This window comes from Phoca vitulina, unplaced genomic scaffold (assembly GCF_004348235.1).
Source record: "Phoca vitulina isolate PV1807 unplaced genomic scaffold, GSC_HSeal_1.0 scaffold34, whole genome shotgun sequence".
NCBI lineage: Eukaryota > Metazoa > Chordata > Mammalia > Carnivora > Phocidae > Phoca > Phoca vitulina.
Genome location: NW_022589737.1, coordinates 9,659,516 through 9,680,198, shown reverse-complemented (window position 1 = coordinate 9,680,198; position 20,683 = coordinate 9,659,516). Strand labels below are relative to the sequence as shown.

Sequence of the window (20,683 nt, the reverse complement as noted above, 5' to 3'; positions counted from 1 at the left end):
CCCAACCAGGGGCTGATGTTTGACTCAGGGCCTAATGGGTCCTAAAGTTCCATTTACACTGAAGCATGTATGTTGCAACTCTGCTACACCTGGCCCTGGGAGATGCAGTTACGTTTATAGCCCTAAGTACTTGTTGATGGAACCCCAAGTGAGAAGTAATACCAAAGGGCAGTGACAGAGGAAGGAGGTAGTCTATCTCAGGACCAGGCTATGCTTGCATTTGAGTCAGAGGTCTAGGGAAGCACCCAGACTCTTGAATCACATACCTTGATTTTAGGAATATTCAACTCCTTAGTATGATCATCCAGAAGTCCTATACTTATCTCATTCAAAAACACCTGCAAAAGAAGAGCCAGCATCAGACTTACAGGCCCACCTGAAGAAAGAAGAGAGGCTCTGGTTTAGGAAGCAGGTCATTTTGAAGGAAGAGACTAGCCTTGGTGATCACAGATGGCTAGAAGCTGAACGGGAGGACCTCATAGGCTTAAGTTGTGATAAAGCCAAAAACAATTCTCTTTGGTTTGACTTTATACTCCCAAAGCCTCACAAATAGTAGGTGCTTGAAAATACCACCTATAGTAAAGTTGACCAATGACTACTCTCCCCAATAACAGAGTCAGATTCTGCTTACCTTCATAGATAGCCTGTTGACACCTACCTGTGCTGTATCTTGAACATTAGCGTGGAGAGAACCTCCAGAGCAGATAGAAGTCTCATAAAGCACGAATCCATAGGACTGGCCATTTCCACTGTTTATAGGGAGGTTCTCCATGTTGACTGGTGTATTAGATATAACTGGCTATGAGAGAGACATGAGCCAGGGTGATGAGAAATTGGGATCCTTCTTCCTTAGGCCCTTGTCATTTTTTGTTGTACCTCCTAATGGTCCCCAACAGTTCTTTGGATAAGAAATACTAAAACAAGTTCTATATGATAATTTGCATCATCTCCACTGACCAGGAAACTCAGGGGATAACAGGAGCATCGTAGAGGGAACAATTGTTGTAATCATGAGAATTAATGAAGTGAATAAGTTGTATTTTAACATAACTGAAGTCAAATAAGAATTATGCACTAAAGCAAACATTTAGTTAGCATCTACAATGTGCCAATAACTATATTTATCTAAAACAGTGATAGCAGAGATGAAGCTAATATGAATTCAAGAGTCAACATTTTTCAAACAATTTTCACCTTTTCTTCAAAATAGAACAGGTAGTCTAATTTTAAAGGGAGAATATGGATATATAAAAGTTCAGTGATTTGGCCTATTTGATGGTGAAGAAGAGTCAGAAACTCAGTTTTATGGGTTCCTGGCTCTCAGTCTTTCCCATATGGATCATGCAGTCCCACCTAAGAGCATCTACCAGATGGTTCATCTGAGCAGGGAAAGAGGATCCTCTAATATCCTGCTTTCCCTCACCCCCACTCATTCTTCAAGTTCAAACCCCTTTACAGTCTACCCAGGGAAAAAGTTTGTGGTTCTTACCCCATAGTTCTAAATTGGGACAAAATCTAAAAGATTTTGTCCCACAGAATATCATTTTCACCCTTCCCAATAAAAAGTCCTTGAAGGAATCTCTATTCTGTGGCCTAAAGCCTTCTCCCCCATGCCCCCAATAGCCAACCCCCTATTCCAGTGCCAGATAATACTCACCTCATTTAAGTACTGTAGGACATCCCACAGTGGCAAGTAAAGGGATGGTTTCACAGAAGGATACTCAGCCTTGGGAATGAGCTTGGGTAAAGGGGGCAGAGGCATTGCTGAAATGAAAATAAGCCATGGGGCAAAAAGTGCCTGAAATAACTACTGCCTTCTCCAAATTTCCCCATCCCTACCCATGAACTCTCATATCCCAGAGCCAACAAGAGAAATGGGTTCTATCCTAGCATATGTGTATACTTCTCCAAGAGTGATAAGAAACTGGAAATAACTAAATTGGAACGAGTTTTGTATGCATGGATAGCTATAAAGTAATGTTGGTCATATGGACTGAGGGCTCTCAGGGAGCAAGAACTCTGCCTTGTGCCTTCTGACAATGCTCACTTTCTAGCACATAGTAGATTATTAACTTTATTTAAATAAATAAAACTAAATAGGATGGCTTTTGCTATTGTATGTGAGGGTACCATGCCATCATACTAAGAGCTTTATAAATAGTAACATACTTAATCTTCACAGTCATTATAGGAGATGAATATCATTGTCTTCATATTTCAGTGAAGAAATAGGCTTCAGGGGCTTGAAACACTCAAGCAAAGCCACTCATCTTTTAAGTGGGAAAACTGGGATTTGAACTTAAGGTTGCCCTTGGCCTTAAGGCTCCAAGCTTTTGCCCATGGGGGAACTTTCCCTTCCCTCACCCTTCCACCTCATGAGGAGAGCCATCCCTCAAATTAAAATGATTGCTGAATACCTAAGACAGATCTAAAGAGTCTTCGAAGCTTGAAATATTTTTCGGTGTAATCCCCAGCCTCTGTCAGCACAGCATCATAGTCTGCAAGACACCAGGGTGTTGTCACTGACCAGGCAATCATCCACAACAGACCCTGTTTCAGCGCTGCTGGCATGAGATGGGCCAAGGCTACCAGAGGGAGACAGAAGATACATCTTCCCCACCCCCTGGACCAGTGCATCCCAGCTGTGTGTGTGTGTTGGGGAGGGTGTGTTATGCCACTCTGGGAACACTCCCCACAACCTTCCTGGGGATCTGAGGCTGCCAAGCACTGGACTCATCCTTCTGTTTTACTTTCTAATGTACACCCTTTTCTTCCCTCAATCTGGATTGCCTAGGTATGTCTATCAGTGCCAGCAACCACCATTTGTATTCTGTGTGTCTTATTCTGTATTTGTATTCTGTGTATTCTGTGTTCAAGTCAAGGGGTCAGTATATATGATGAGTGAAGCAGGGCTCTAGGTCTGAGGCACCCCATCTACTGCAATGACAGCCTGTTGGGGGCATTATGAACATCACAGAAGAAAGGAAAATAGATAGGAATATCCTGAATGCTCAGCATAGGTTATAAGTCAAGAATTCAGTGATGTTCAGAACTTGCTTTTGGAGCCTCCTCTGTAAAGCTCCAGTACGACTTATGCTGGGAGGTGACCATACCAGCAAGCACTTGCCATAGCTAGTGACAACAGCTCTGTGCCTCCCAAAATATGTGGCCCCATTCATGAAACCAAAGTTGGTTCCACCGTGGAACATATATACATTGAAGGAGATCTCAGATGTGATAAATTTGGACACAGTTTCCTCAACATCTGTAAAGGAGGAAGACAAGAACACAGGGAAAATTAAAAATTAAGACAGAAGTCTCTGATGAAATCTTATTCTCAACCCCACCCCATGATCAACTTAACTGTTTTGTGTTTCAACCTCCACTGAGATTCTAACCAGAAAATAGGTGGAATTGGCCAAACTATTCCAGGAAACCAAGTCTTATCAATATCAAGAGCCTTTTTAAAATTATTTTCCACAGAGTATGGACATAATTTGGCTCCATGTTATATCTATTAAATAATAGCCTAAAACCCTTATGTCACTTAAATATCTAATGTTCATTAAATTTTTTGAAATTATACAAATAATTAGTATAATCTCATTACTCCCTTCTAGGGTAATATAAAACCACTGCAATAGTCCACAAGTAGCTGTTCCCAATCTTTAGCCAGAGAAACTCTTATTTTTTCACCATGATTTTAACAGGTATGATCAACTTTCCACTGGCCATCATAGGGAGTTTGTTAAAAGGTAGTCAGATATGGGATTCAATTCTGGCTGTGCTCTTTACTACTTGCATTAACTTGGACGGCCTATTTTTCTCTCAGAGCCTCTGCTTCTTTATCTGTTAAATGAAAGTCCTAATTCCTACTACCTCATAAGACTGATGAAAGAATATAAGTAAGAAACATACCATAGTGCCTGACACAAAAGCGATAAAAAAAACTTGTTTGTTGGTGTTGGGTTTTGTTTTGTTTCAGCCCAAGCAGGCTTTCCTAAGTTACCTGGTATTTTTCATTGGTTTGCTTTACTTCTGGTACAAGTGAGCTTATTTTCATAGTATCGACAGCAGAATATATTTAGTAGCAAAATACTTTTATTAAGTCAACATCTGCCAGGCACTGTTCTGAATCGTTTACCGCATTTAATCCTCACAACAACCCTATGAGGTAGGTTACATGATAATTCCTGTTTTCGATGAGGACACTGAGACTTAGCAGACAAGGAAAGCTGTCTTGGATCATGCAGCTAGTCATGCAGACTAGTAGAGCTGAGATTGAAATCCTGATCTCTTTGGCTGCAGGATCCATGCTTTCAACCATCATTGCATGTTGTTTCCTGACAATGACTACCACTTAGTTGACAACACCAGAGCAGTGGCCTGTGCATTTACCAGAGATTATTAAGACTTTTAGCAAATGCATCCCCTTCTTCAGAGATGTTGCCTTTCCAAGACCCTTTCCATGACCACCTTGCCTTACCTCTGCAGGCCTGTCCCTGTCTTTTCTGTCACTGCATCTGTTTGTTTGCTTCAAAGCACTTGTTAGATGTGGAACCCTTGATTTACTTCTTAATTATCTGTCAACTCTACTAAATAACAAGCTCCCTGGGGGTAGGAACCAGGTCATTTTTATTCATCAGTATACACTCAAACCTAGCCAAGTACATATAGGTATTGAATGAATAGTTATGGCTGAATGAGCTAATTAATTAGAAAAGAAATGTATGAATGATCCATGACTCAGGACCACCTCTACTTGGGGTTCAACACTGCAAAACACTTACCCTCAGGATTACCAACCGTATGTTCACCTCCCCATGTGTCAAACCAGCCGACCCAGAATTCCATGATCATAATGGGCTTATTGCTCTAGAAACAAACCAAATCAAATACCAAGTCTGAGAAAATGTAAAAAGAAAACCAGAAAAGCTAAACACAACAGATGAGAATTTAAGGAACTCATGGTGAGGATGTGGAGAAAGGGGAACCCTCTTACACTATTGGTGGGAATGCAAACTGGTGCAGCCACTCTGGAAAACAGTATGGAGGAGGTTCCACAAAAAGTTAAAAATAGAATTACCCTATGATCCAGCAATTGCTTTACTAGGTATTTACCCAAAGGATAAAAAATACAGATTCGAAGAGGTACATGCACCCTGATATTCCTAGCAGAATGATCAACAATAGCCAAATTATGGAAAGAGCCCAAATGTCCATCAACTGATGAACGGATAAAGAAAGTGTGGTATATATATACAATGGAATACTACTCAGCCATCGAAAAGAATGAAATCTTGCCATTTGCAACAATGTGGATGGAGCTAGAGTGTATTATGCTAAGCAAAATAAGTAAGTCAGAGAAAGACAAAAACCATATGACTTCAGTCATATATGGAATTTAAGAAACAAAACAGATGAACATATGGGAGGGGGGAAAAGAGAGAGAGAGGGAAGCAAATCATAAGAGACTCTTAATGTTAGAGAACAAACTGAGGGTTGATGGAAGGAAGGTGGGTAGGGGATGGGCTAAACAGGTGATGGGTATTAAGGAGGGCACCTGTTATGATGAGCATTGGGTATTATATGTAAGTGATGAATCATTAAATTCTACTCCTGAAACCAATATTATATTATATGTTAACTAACTAGAATTTAAATAAAAATTTGAAAAAAGAAAAAAACTGAGGCTCAGAGGTCCCATTGCTGGTAAGGGCAGAGCTACAACTCAAATCCAGGTCTAAGCCAAACTATCAGCTACTAAGTTATACTACCTATTAAGTATTTCATTCATTTTCTCCATATCTTTATTTAAATTTTATTCTGCCTTATCTGTGTTGATCCATTGTAATTATTTTTATTTATTTATTTTTATTTCTAACAATTCTTACTTTGTATTTGTTAATAAACAATTTTATATATAACAATTCATAAATGTTATTATGTCTTTATGGATTGTACCTTTTATTTATATAAAGCAATTATTATCATATTAAAATGATTAATGATTATCAAACTTTTACTATGTGCTGAGTACTGTTTGAAGTATTTCACTTACTTTGTTCTGTGTAACAAACTGTAAGTTAGATATTACGAGTCTTTATTCTACAAATGAAGAAAATGAGGTCAGATAACCCACCCAAGTTCATTCAGCTAGGAAGTGCTAGAACTGGGATTTGAATTCAGCCAGGCTAGCTCCAGACTTCACACTCTTTTTTTTTTTTTAAGATTTTATTTATTTAGTTGCTAGAGAGAGAGAGAGCATAGGTGAGAGAGAGTAAGCAAGAGTACAAGCAGGGGGAGCTGCAGGCAGAGGGAGAAGCAGGCTCCCTGCTGAGCAAGGACCTACAGCGGGACTCAATCCCAGGACCCTGGGATCATGACCTGAGCTGAAGGCAGCCGCTTAACCAACTGAGCCACCCAGGCGTCCGTCCAGACTCCACACTCTTAACCATTACACCATATTGCATCTGGAATATTACCTAAAACCAGAGGAGAACATATCAAAGCAATTCCATTTCTCAAAACTTCTGAACTAACTCTTGCCTAAAAACATAGGCATCTCTTTTAAAATTCATATTATTGGTGTCAGATGCCATAGGCTTTCAGTCTGATACCTGCATTCCACTTCTAGCCTGACATTTTCAATGCTACTGAAAAATGCAGGTTCTTTTTTAAAAAGTTGACATCTCCACAGCAGGATGGGCAATTACTGTCCCATGTATATTACAATGGAAAATTATGGTGGGCTTCTCTTGGGGAATATGTCAGGCATTCATATTGTGCATTCTCAGTTTTACTCCTGGAGTCCTCCAGCATCCTGCCATGATCAAAAATGGTCATACTGTAAGCCTGAAGACCTGTCCTCCAAGGCCTTTTCTTAGCTGATCCCTGGAGTTGAATACTATGTTTTCTAGATCCTATGTGTTCTTCTATCTTAATTAATCCCTTATTTCTGCATCCTCCAAACATTTCCATAAAAGGGTGAATAGAAAATAAGTAACCTAAGCCCTTAAATATTTTTATTCTGCAATACAGTTTCTTCATATTTAGACTGAGTATAAAATTCTAAGTTGAAATTCATTTATCCTCAGAATTTTAAACGTATATTTCATTGCTTTGTATCATCCAATGTCAATTCTTTAAAATCCTGATTCTCATTGCTTGGTATATAGTAAGCCTATGGTTTTCCTCATTCCACATTAGTTTTAGAATGTGGGTCTTTTTTTTTTTTTAAGATTTTATTTATTTATTTGACAGAGAGAGATATAACGAGAGAGGGAACACGAGCAGGGGGAGTGGGAGAGGGAGAAGCAGGCTCCCCACTTAGCAGAGGGCCCAATGTGGGACTCAATCCCAGGACCCTGGGATCATGACCTGAGCCAAAGTCAGACACTTAACAACTGAGCTACCCAGGTGCCCCCGCCCTTTTTAAATCATTTATTGTGTTGACCATTTGAGGGGCATTTTCAATTTAGAGATACATATCCTTCAGTTAAAGGAAGTTTTCTTACATTAGTTTTTTGTAATTTCCTTTTCTCTGTGTTCTTTGTCCTCTTTTCATAACTATTAGTAAGGTGTTGGGCCTTCTGAATTGATCTTATGAGACATTTATGTTGTCTCATATTTTATATCCTGTTGACTTGCCATGTTTCTAGGAAATTTCCTCAACTTTACCTCTAACTCATATTTAACTTTTAATGTAAATATTAGATTTTAATGTCAAAGATTTCTTTTGGTTCTCTGAGTATCCATTTCTTAATATCTTACTTTTATCTCATGCATAAAAAATTTTATTCATACCTTTATGCATATTAATAAGCATTTTTGATATATTGTTTCCTGAATTAAGTGTATATTCCCTGGCTTCCATTTTCTCCTTTTTTGGTAGTTATTATTTTTCATTGGAAACTTTTATTAAATAAATACCATTTGTATTAAAGAGGGAAGACTGATTTCTGGTATTAAGTAGCACTGTGCCATTGATGCACTTGACATTGTCTTGGAAATCCTCAAGATCATAATGAAGAATGAGAAATGGAAACACAAACATCTTCCATGAATCTAATTGACATCTGAAACTTCAAAACATAAGTTAAAATGAAAGAGTGCCAAAGCCCTGAAGTTCTATCAAGTGTTGGAAAAATGTAGAAAGAAAATGCTTTTTGTTGAAGATTTTAGGAAAGAGTACCAGCACAAATTTATTCCAAGTAGAAAGCATACCCTATAGTATATCAACAATGTCTTATTTGTAATTACAGAATGAGGTTCACAAGCTGGTAAAAGGAGTACATTTTGCATAATACAATGTATCAGAAGCTTGAAAGAAAATAACTATTGTAGAATCACAGATAAAAAATTTAGTAGAAAGAAGTCTGCTTGTGAGGTATCTGACATCAGTCTTACAATTTCAACTGCCTCCCTGGGAGAGCCAGGAATGGGAAAAAGGAGGTAGGTAAAGAAAAGAATTCATCCCTGAATACAACAATGTGCCATTAAGATATATTGTTACCCTGAAATGCAGTCCTGTACTCAAACACTTACAGGAACTTCTCTTAAGTACTTGAGCCAATAAGAACTCATCTAATCAAAGAAGAGTATTAATAAAAAAAGGAATAAGAACAGAATCTACTTTTTAAATTTGCCATTAAAAAAAAAGAGAAATGAAAAAACAAAATTAGAGAGGAGAAACACCAAAAACTTGCAATGGAACAAGTCAAAATTGTGGCCCAAAAATACTGGTGTGAAGTTAAAAATCTCAATGAAACAATTACCTCTATAAATTGAGGCATTAGACAAAACTAAAAGTACTCAAAAAGGACATGATAAGAAAACATAAGGAGCTAAAATATAACCTGGTAGAGTAAAACAAAACAAAACAAAACAAAAAAGGAGATAAAATAGAAAATATTAAGTCAAAACTGGAAGAAGCTGAAAGGTAAATAAACACTGTGAGGGACAAAAAAGTAGTGAAAAGTAAACAAAATTAAATAGAAATGAACTTAAGTAGAAAGGATTAGAGAAAAATGGACAAAGGACACATGTAAGACAGATGAAAAATTTTGCACTATGCAAAACTTGTGTCCCTGAACAGAATAAACCAAATAGCAAATCAAGAAACATACTAAAAGATATAATAGAAAACTTTCAATCTCAGTAATGATGATCTATATTACTTGAACCCACCTTTTCATTCAGGACAAAAAAAGATGTTGGATAAAACAGATGATCTTAAATATAGCTCAAAAGAGAATTAGTACACATTAGAATGTGACAGATCAGAAGAAAGTATCCAAAAGGAAACATAAGAAGAAAAAATACACAAACTAAAACAGATATAAAGCACACATGAGGTCTACGATAACTGTAGTTGGAATTTCAGAATGAAAGAAGTGAGACAATAGGGCAGGAGCAATATTTGAAGAGATACTATCTGAGAATACACACGTCCAAGAATTTCAACAAATTGGAAAAAATAATAAATAAATACATTCACACATAAGTTACGGTCTAAGTGAAAAAACACCAAAGACAAGGACAAAATTCTTTTTAAGATTTATTTATTTATTTTAGAGAGAAAGAGCATGCATGTGCAAATGGGGGGAGGGGCCAAGGGAGAGGGAGAGAAATCGGCTTGCAGATTCCCTGCTGAACACAGAGCCCAACCTCATGGGGCTTGATCCCAGAACCCTGAGATTATGACCTGACCCAAAATCAAGAGTTGGAGGCTCAACAAACTGAGCCACCCAGGTGCCCAAAAGACAAAATTCTTTATAGCAGACAACAGAGTAAAAATTACCTTCAGAGGAGTTAGCCTGACAGGGACTTTTTAAATGCAACAATAAATTCAGCAGATTATGTGCTGAAAGAAAGCAACTACCAAGTGAGAATTCCAGAGCCAATGAAAGACAGGTATTGGAGCGCCTGGGTGGCTCAGTCGTTAAGCGTCTGCCTTCAGCTCAGGTCATGGTCCCAGGGTCCTGGGATCAAGCCCCATGTCAGGCTCCCTGTTCATCAGGAAGCCTGCTTCTCCCTCTCCCACTCCCCCTGCTTGTGTTCCCTCTCTGCGGTCTCTCTCTCTGTCAAATAAATAAATAAAAATATTTTTTTAAAAAAGAGAGAGACTGAGGTATTAAAAAAAAATCGACCATTTCCTTATACCACACACAAAAATAGACTCAAAATGGATGAAAGACCTAAATGTGAGACAGGAATTCATCAAAATCCTAGAGGAGAACACAGGCAGCAACTTCTTCGACCTCAGCCGCAGCAATTTTTTCCTAGAAACATTGTGAAAGGCAAGGGAAGCAAGGGCAAAAATGACCTATTGGGACTTCATCAAGATAAAAAGCTTTTGCACAGCAAAGGAAACAGTCAACAAAACCAAAAGACAACCGACAGAATGAGAGAAGATATTTGCAAATGACATATCAGATAAAGGGCTAGTATCCAAAATCTATAAAGAACTTATGTAACTCAACCCACAAAGAACAAATAATCCAATCAAGAAATGGGCAGAAGACGTGAACAGACATTTCTGCAAAGAAGACATCCAAATGGCCAACAGACACATGAAAAAGTGTTTAACATCACTTGGCATCAGGGAAATCCAAATCAAAACCTCAATGACATACCACCTCACACCAGTCAGAATGGCTAAAATTAACAAGTTAGGAAACGACAGATGTTGGCAAGGATGAGCCTCCTACACTGTTGGTGGGAATGCAAACTGGTGCAGCCACTCTGGAAAACAGTATGGAGGTTCCTCAGAAAGTTGAAAATAGAGCTACCCTATGACCCAGCAATTGCACTGCTGGGCATTTACCACAAAGATATAAATGTAGTGATCTGAAGGGGCACATGCACCCCGATGTTTATAGCAGCAATGTTCACAATAGCCAAACTATGGAAAGAACCTAGATGTCCATCAACAGATGAATGGATAAAGATGTGGTATATGTATACCATGGAATATTATGCAGCCATCAGAAAAATGAAATCTTGCCATTTGCAACGACGTGGATGGAACTAGAGGGTATTATGCTAAGTGAAATAAGTCAATCATAGAAAGACAATTATCATATGATCTCACTGATATGTGGAATTTGAGAAACAAGGCAGAGGATCACAGGGGAAGGGAGGGAAAAATGAAACAAGACGAAACCAGAGAGGGAGAAAAACCATAAGAAACTCTTAATCTCAGGAAACAAACTGAGGGTTGCTGGAGTGGAGGGGGGTGGGAGGGATGGGGTGTCTGGGTGATGGACATTGGGGAGGGTATGTGCTATGGTAAAGCTCTGTGAATTGTGTAAGACTGATGAATCACAGACCTGTACCCCTGAAACAAATAATACATTATATGCTAATAAAAAAAAAGAAATTGAAAAAAATAGACTATGCCATAGGCAGATATCACAAAGGAAATTTCCTTTTTTTAAAAGATTTTATTTATTTATTTGAGAGAGAGAGAGAGAAAGAGCACGAGCCAGGGAGAGGCAGAGGGAGAGGGAGAAGCAGACTTCCCACTGAGTGGGGAGCCCAACGTAGGACTTGATCCCAGGACCCTGAGATCATGACCTGAGCCAAAGTGAGATGCTTAGCCAACTGGAGCCACCCAGGTGCTCCTAAAGAAATTTCTAAAGGATATACTTCAATCTGAAGAAAAATAATCCTAAATAGAATATCTGGGATATAAGAAATAAATAGGGGCACCTGGGTGGCTCAGTCGTTAAGCGTCTGCCTTTGGCTCAGGTCATGGTCCCAGGGTCCTAGGATCGAGTCCCACATCGGGCTCCCTGCTCGGCAGGAAGCCTGCTTCTCCCTCTCCCACTCCCCCTGCTTGTGTTCCTGCTCTCGCTATCTCTCTCTCTGTCAAATAAATAAATAAAATCTTTAAAAAAAAACTTTATAAATAAAAAAATAAATAAATAGCAAAATATGATAAATATTGTCCATCGACAGATGAATGGATAAAGAAGATGTGGTTTATATATATATACAATGGAATATTACTGAGCCATCAGAAAGGATGAATACTTAAAATTTACATCAACATGGATGGAACTGGAGGGTATTATGGTAAGTGAAATAAGTCAGTCAGAGAAAGACAATTATCATATGGTTTCACTCATATGTAGAATATAAAAAACAGCAGAGAGGATCATAGGGAAAGGGAGGGAAAACTGAATGGGAAGTCATCAGAGAGGGAGAAAAAACATGGGAGACTCTTAACTATAGGAAAAAAACTAAGGGTTGCTAGAGGGATGGTGTGTGGGGGTATGGGGGAATTGGGTGATGGTCATCCAGGAGGGCATGTGATATGATAAGCACTGGGTGTTATATTTATATGCAACTGATGAATTATTGAACACTACATCTGAAACTAATGATGTACTACATGTTAGCTAATTAAATTTAAATAAATTAAAATTTAAAAAGTTACAGTAAAATTAAAAGTAAAATGATGACACAAAAATGATATACTATTTATATATTAAACAAAGAAATCGGGTATGGCAATATCAACAACAGTTGAAACTTGCCTTAATATAAAAAGTAATGCTACACAAGATAAAAAGGAATAAATTCTGACATCAAAAACACAAAACATGGGGGAGGGTAATAAAAATGTAATTATAGAATATGTTTGAACTAAGTTGTTATCAACATAAAATAGACTGTTATAAATTTAAGTTGTTCTATGCACGCCTCATGGTAATCAAAAAGCAAAACGTATGGCAGATATATGATAAAAAGAAGGGAATCTGAGCATACCTTTAGAGAAAATCATCAAATCACAAAAGAAGGGAGCAAGAAAAGAAGAAAGAAACAAGGGAATTATAAAACAGTCAGAAAACAATGAACAAAATAGCAATAAGTGCATAACTATCAATAATTACTTTAAAAGTAAATGGAAGAGCACCTGGGTGGCTCAGTTGGTTAAGCATGTGCCTTCAGCTCAGGTCATGATCCCAGGGTCCTGGGACGGAGTGCCCCATCAGGCTCCCTGCTCAGCGGGAAGTCTGCTTCTCCCTCTCCCTCTCCCCTCCCCCCTGCTCTTGCTCTCTCTCAATCTCTCAAATAAATACATAAAATCTTAAAAAAAATAAAATAAAATAGGGATGCCTGGGTGGCTCAGTCAGTTAAGCATCTGCCTTTGGCTTAGGTCATGATACCAGGGTCCTGGGATCAAGTCCCACATCAGGCTCCTTGTTCAGTGGGGAGCCTGCTTCTCCCTCTGCCTGCCGCTCCCCCTGCTTGTGCTCTCTCTTTCCCTCCCCTTCTCTCTCTCTCTCAAATAAATAAATAAAAACAAAATTAAATAAATTAAATAAATAAAAGTAAATGAACTAAATTGTCCAATCAAAAGACATAGAATAGTGGAATGGGTAAAAAAAAAAAAGACCCATCTATATGCTGCCTGCAAAAGACTTACTGCACATGTAAGGACATACATAGATTGAAAGCAAGAGATGGAAAAGATATTCCATGTAAATGGAAACCAAAAGAAAACTGGGATAGCTACACTCGTATCACACAAAATAGACTTTAAGACAAACACTGTAATAAGAGACAAAGAAGGTCATTATATAGGGGAGCAATATAAAGAGGTCAATCCAACAAGAGGATATAACATTTTAAATATTTATTTAATAAGTTCTTAATAAATATAAGAAGATTGAAATCATATCAAGCTCTTTTCCAACCATAATAGTATAAAACTAGAAATAAATTACAAGAAGAAAACTGGAAAATTCAGAAGTATATAAAAGATTAAACATGCTACTGAACAATCAATAGGTCAAAAAAGAAATCAAAAGAGAAATCAAGAAATCTTGAGGCAAATGAAAATAGAAATACATACCAAAACCTAAAGGATGCAGCAAAAGCTGTTCTAAAAGGTAAGTTTGTGTGATAAATGCCTACATTAAAAAGCAAGAAAGATCTCAAATAGACAACCTACCTTTATATCTCAAGGAACTAAAAAAAGAACAAATTAAGCCCAAAGTTTATAGAAGAAAGGAAATAATAAAGATCAGAGTAGAAAAAATGAGGGACTAAAAACACAGTAGAAAACATCAATGAAACCAAGAGCTGGTTTTTTGAAAAGATAAACAAAATAAACAAACGGTTGGCTAAACTTACCAAGAAAATGATAGAGGATTCACATAAATAAAATCAGAAATGAAAGAAGACATGTTACAATTGATACCACATTAATATAAGGAAAATAAGAGACTGCCATGAACATGCAATGAATATGCTAAAAAATTGGACAACCAAGATGAAATACTTAAATTTCTAGAAACATACAACCTGCCAAGACTGAATCATGAAACTTTAGAGAATCAAAAACATCCCAATAAGTGAAGGTCCAGGACCAGATGGATTAACTGGTGGATTCTACCAAACATTTAAAGAACTAATGCTAATCCTTTCCAAACTCTTCCAAAAAATAGAAGGAGGGAGTATTTCTAACCTCATTTTCCAAAGCCAGAATTACCCTGATACCAAAACCAGACCAAGCATACTGCAAGAATAGAAAATATCAAGCCAGTATACTTGATGGACATATATGCAAAAATCTTCAATAAAATATTAGCAAACTGAGTTCAACAATACATTAAAGGAATCATTCACCATCAACAAGTGGGATTTATCCCTGCAATGAAAGAATGGTTTAATAACCACAAATCAAACAATGTAGAACAGAACTGAGAGCCCAGAAATATACCCACACATTTATGGTCAATTAATTTACAACAAAGGAGCCAAGAATATAAAATGGGGAAACTTAAGTCTCTTCAATAAAGGGTGTTAGGAATAGGGACAGCCACATGGAAACAATGAAACTGAACCCCTATCTTATACCTTACATAAAGATTAATTCAAAATAAATTAAATACTTGAATGTAAGACCTGAAACCATAGAATCCCTAAAAGAAAACATAGGCAGTAAGCTCCCTGATGTTGGTCTTGGCAATGATTTTTGGATCTGACATCAAAAGCAAAGGCAACAAACACAAAAATAAACAACTGAGACTACATCAAACTAAAAAGCTCCTCTTCAGCAAAGGAAACCATCAACAAAATGAAATGGCAACCTACTGAATGTGAGAAAATATTTGCAAATCATATATCTGATAACCAGTTAATATCCAAAATACATAAAGAACTCATACAGCTCAATAACAAAAAAAGCACAAAAAACAAAAAACAAATAGCCTGATGTAAAAATGGGCAGAAGATCTGAATAGACATTTTTCAAAGAAGAAATATAGATAGCCAACAAGTACATGAAAAGATGCTCAACATCACAATAATTCAAGGAAATGTGAATCAAAACCACAGTGATATATCATCTCACACCTGTAAGAATGACTCTTATCAAAAAGACAAGAAATAACAAGTGTTGGTGAGGATGTAGAGAAAAAGGAACCCACTGTTGGTGGGAATGTAAATTTGTGGAACCATTATGGAAAACAGTAGAGGTTCCTCAAAACATTAATAATAGAAATACAATATGATCCAGCAATTCCACATCTGGGTATTTATCTGAAAAAAATTAAAGCACTAACTCAAAAAGATATACACACCCCCATGTTCATTAGAGCATTATACAAGAGCCAATGTATAAAAACAAACCAAGTGTCCATTGATAGATAAATGGATAAAGAAGATGTGATATATATGAGAAATTAAATATTTCAGCCATAAAGAAGAATGAAATCTTGCCATTTGTGACAACATGGGTGGACCTGAGGACATTATGAGAAGTGAAATAAATCAGACAGAGAAAGACAAATATCATGTGTTATCACTTATATGTGGAATCATAAAAAAAAAAAAATTAAAAACCAACAACAAAAACCAAAGCTTGGAGAAACAGAACAGACTGCTGGTTGCCGGATGGAGGGAAGAAGGGAAGATGGGGGGTTGGGTGAAATGGGTGAAGGGAGTCAAAAGGTACAAACTTCTAGTTATAAAACAAGTAAGTTATGGGGATGTAATGCACAGCATGGTGACTATAGTTAATAATACTGTATTCATATTTGAGCATTGCTGAGAGTAGATCTTAAAAGTTCTCATCACAAGAAAAAATATTGTTTTTAAGTATGGTGATGGATGTTTACTAGACTTATTGTGGTGATTACTTCACAATATATACAAATATCAAATCATTCTGTTATATACCTAAAACTAATATAATGCTATATGTCAATTGTACCTCAATTAAAAAAAAACACACAAAGGAAAAAAAAAAAAAACCTTAGAAAAAGAAGAAGGGGAGAAGAACCTACTGAACACCCCAAATGAGTGAATCCTAAACAGATGCAAATGATAGTTTTATACTGAGAGTGGGTTATTCTCTTATCTTCATTTATTTCTCATTGCCTTTTTAATTATGTGGGAAAGAACACATAGGAAGGGCGCCTGGGTGGCTCAGTCATTGGGCGTCTGCCTTCGGCTCAGGTCATGACCCCAGGGTCCTGGGATCGAATCCCACATCAGGTTCCCCCCTCGGGGGGGAAGCCTGTTTCTCCCTCTCCCACTCCCGCTGCTTGTGTTCCTGCTCTCGCTATCTCTGTCTCTGTGAAATAAATACATAAAATCTTTAAAAAAAAAAAAAAAAGAACACATAGGAAAACATATTGGGCTAGCATGAAAATGTGAATCCCCCAGGGGCCTGGATGCGGTGGGTCTTACACCTTTATGCAGATTTTATCTCCACAAATCCTACCACACGTTCTGTGGGAAGACTGGGGAGAATCCTCAGTAACTTTCTATTACAGGTGAATTGGGTCCCCCGCCCCCAAATCAAAAAAAATTCATATATTGAAGTCCTAATTCCCAGGACCTCAGAATATGACTGTATTTGGCGACAGGGCCTCCAAAATGAGTGGTGTCCTTATAAAAAGAGGAAATTTGAACATAGACAAGCATAGACCATGTGAAGACATAAGGAGGAGAAGAAGGCCATCTACAGGCCAAGAAAAGAATCTCAGATAAAAACAACCCTGATGGCACCTGAATCTTGGATGTCTAAGCCTCTAAAATTGTGAGAAGATAAATGCCTGTTGTTTAAGTACCCAGTCCATGGTGTTCTCTTATGGCAGCCCAAGGAAACTAATACAGATTTTGGTGGGGTACTGGGGTGATTTTTTATTAATTACCAAATACCTAAAGATGAGGAAGTGGCTTTGGAACCAGGTAATGGGGAAAGGCTGGATGAACCTTGAAGTGCTTGCTAAAAATAAGCCTAGAGTTCCTTGAAGGGACTGTTAATAGAAATATGGGATTAGAGGCAATTCTAGTGAGAGCTCAGAAAAAGAGTAGGAAGCTGGAGAGAGAACTTGTATCATCTTAGAGAATACAGACGTCATCATAAACAGATTGCTGTTAGAAATATGAATGTTAAAGATGCTTCTGCTGAGATCTCAGGTGGAAATCAGTAAATGTTATTGGAAACTGGAAGGGGAAGTTGATCCTTGTTATAAAATGGCAAAGAACTTGGATGAATTGAGTTCTAGTGTTTTTGGAAAGCAGAACTTGAAATTGATGAACCTCAATATTTAGATGAGGAGATTCCTAAGAAAATGTTGATGGCATGGTCTGGTTTCTCCTTGTTCCTTATAGTGAAATATAAGAGGAAAGAGATAAATTGAAGAAGGAATTGTTAAGCAAAAAGGAACCCGAACTGGAAGATTTGTAAAATTCCCAGCCTACCTATATTGTAAAAATTGAAAAGGCACAATTAGAGAACATCAAAGATGTGGGTGGACAATCATTTGCTACAGAGGTTGTTGGTCAGTGACTTATGGATCAATTCAGCCAACTCAACAGAGGCCAGGAATAGAGGTGTGGCTATCTAGGAAAGTTCCAAGGAGGAACCTCTTGTCTAATGGCTTGGGCTCCCATGAATTGTACGGGAGGCCAATAGGTTTTTAAAAATTTTATACTAGCAGAAATGCTACCGACTTGGACAGAAGGGGACAGAGCTGAGGCACAATGAAGGAAAGCTGTTGGACTTCTGGGATTCTACAGGATGGGCCAATAGAGCTATCAGGCTACAAATATATATTATCCTTCAAGAAAAAAGAGGAATGACGCTGAAGGTGATTGAGAAGTCAGCAGGCTACCACTACTACTGTGGGCACAAAAGCCCAGCAGATGGGGTTGTGTTGTCTTTTTCTAGGTTCCAGAGGAGTCACAGCCAATGCCCAGGGCTGAGGTTATGGAGCTGTCACCTGGTGGGCCTAAAAGGGAAGCCCACCCTGGTAAACATAGAGAACAGGGAATTATTATTAAGCCTTAAAGTCTAATTATTATTCTGAGGCCTTAAATCTAATGGAATTTGCCCTACAAGGTTTTGGACTTGCTTGCCACCCATGACCCCTTTCTGCTTTCCAATTTCTCCCTTTTTGAATGACATTGTCTATCCTACATTGTATTTTGGAAGCAGATAACTTGTTGCCTGGTTTCACAGGTTCATACCTAAAGAAGCATGTTGCCTAGGATGAATCATACCTGGAGTCTCATCTCTACCTGTATTAGATGAGACTTTGGACTCAGAGTTGATGCTGGAATATAAAAAAAAGTTGGACTTTGAGGTTGCAGGCATGGGGTTAATATATTTTGCATGCAAGAAGGACTTAAATTTGGGTGAGGGTGGAAAGTTATGGGCTGAATTGTGCCCCCCCCCACATTTATACTGGAAGTCCTAATCCCCAGTATCTCAGAATATGACTATATTTGGGAAAAGGGTATTTAAACAGTTAATTAAGGTTAAATGAGATTATTAGGGTGGACCCTAATCCAATATCACTAGTACCCTTATAAAAAGAGATTAGGATACAGACACACACAGAGGGAGAACCTTGTGAAGATGTCCAGAGAAGTCAGTTGAGGAGAGAAGCCTCAGAAGAAACAAACCCTTTTGACACCTTGATCTCAGATTCTAGCCTCCAGAACTGTGAGAAGATAAATACTGTTTAAGCCAACAAGCATGAGGTACTTTGGCTTCCTTCCCCATACTGGCTGGGGAAGGGAAGCGGCAGCCTCTACCAAATCTCCCATACTCCTCTCTTCTAGGGAACAAAATACTTAATCTGCAGAGACAAGAACAACAAAAGCTGTCACCTTAGGACACGGGTAGAAACCTACTGCTTCTGAGAAACAGAGCAGGGAAAAACCAACAAAACAAAACACTACCATTGGGAGAGGAGCAAGAACCTGTGCTGGGCCTGGAAATACAGCGAGGGAAGAAACAGGAGCACTTGAAAGGCCTACCCCTCAGACCCAGGCACACAGTGCTTGCCTAAGACTGAGGCTTAATTATAACATCAGGGAATGCATTTCCTCCCTCACCATCATGCTAACCAGTATAGAGTACAAATGACATATGGTATAGCTGGGAGAGCTGGGAAAGACAGACTCTCTTGGGGTGCAATGCAAAGGGGGGAAGAAACAAAGCCAAGAGGAGTCCAGACATAGAGAAAATACCTCTGAAAAACTAGCCCTCACACTAGACATGAGATATTCTAGAGGAATTTGAAGCCTGTGGTTCAAGGAGGATAACCTTAGCAACAAGAAACCTCAAATTCAGCCCAACTCCTGACTAGATTAACACAAACCCCCCACATTAAAAGGCTAGCAGAAAGAAAGGCATGCTTACCTCCAACATAGTGTCTATGTCCCACACAAGATGTTCAGTTTTCATTTAAAAACAAAACAAAACTATGAGCCTTACAAAATGGCAAGGAAAAAAACACACTTTGAAGAGATAAAGCAATAATCAAGAACAGTCTCAGATAAGACAGATCTTGTAATTAAATACGGAATTTAAAATAACTATGATTAATATGATAAAGGTTGCAATAGAAAAGGTGGACACCATGCAAAATCAGATGGATAACCTTAGTTGACAGATGGAAGCTATAGGAAGTGAATGAAAAACTACAAATCAAGAACACAGTAACAGAAATAAAGAAATTTTTCACTGAGCTCACCAGTAGCCTCAACGGAGGAGAGGAATAAATCAGTGTACTTAAAGAGAAGTCAATAGAAGTTAACCAAACTAAAAAATAAAGAGAAAAAGAGTAGGGAAAAAAAAAAAACAACCCACCATCCAAGCAGTGTGAGACAATTTCAAATGATCTTATGTACATGTAATTGGACCTGCAGAAGAAGAGAGAGAGAAGAGAGGAAATATTTGAATAAGTAATGGCTGAGAATTTTCTAAAATTAATTACAGACACCAAACCATAGATCCAATCTGTGAGAACATCAAGCAGGATAAACTCTAAGAAACAAACCACACCTAAGTATATTATACTCAAGCTTCTGAAAACCAAAGACAATGAGAAAATTCTAAGGGCAGTCAGAGAAAAAAAGACAAATCACCTACAAAAGCCACAGATAAGAATTAATATAGACTTATCAACAGAAACCATGAAGGTCAACAAAACAAAACAAAACAAAACAACAACAACAAAATAACACAACACAATAGAATAGCATCTTTAAAATGAGGATTTAGGAATATACTATTATAAGATAGCGCATATAAGATACGCATAAGATACTACATGTGAAGCAGTTCAGTATTTGAAAGTACTTTCAGATTAATTTAACATGTATATTTTAAATCCTTGGGCAACAGCTAAAACTTTAAACCCTG

The 20,683-nt window shown here is 37.8% G+C and overlaps 1 protein-coding gene across 1 annotated transcript in view; it reads right to left on the bottom strand.

Annotated features, from left to right (window-relative positions):
* LOC116645917 (beta-galactosidase-1-like protein 3) overlaps positions 1-20,683 on the bottom strand; it is a 51,751-nt gene that overhangs the window by 7,758 nt on the left and 23,310 nt on the right. Inside the window, exons 9-14 of the mRNA XM_032426436.1 lie at positions 4,791-4,875; positions 3,128-3,265; positions 2,418-2,498; positions 1,658-1,764; positions 659-799; positions 267-338 (exon numbers count right to left, since the gene is read on the bottom strand). Of these exons, the coding sequence (XP_032282327.1) occupies positions 267-338; positions 659-799; positions 1,658-1,764; positions 2,418-2,498; positions 3,128-3,265; positions 4,791-4,875 (624 nt within the window). The remainder of the gene's footprint in view (positions 1-266; positions 339-658; positions 800-1,657; positions 1,765-2,417; positions 2,499-3,127; positions 3,266-4,790; positions 4,876-20,683) is intronic.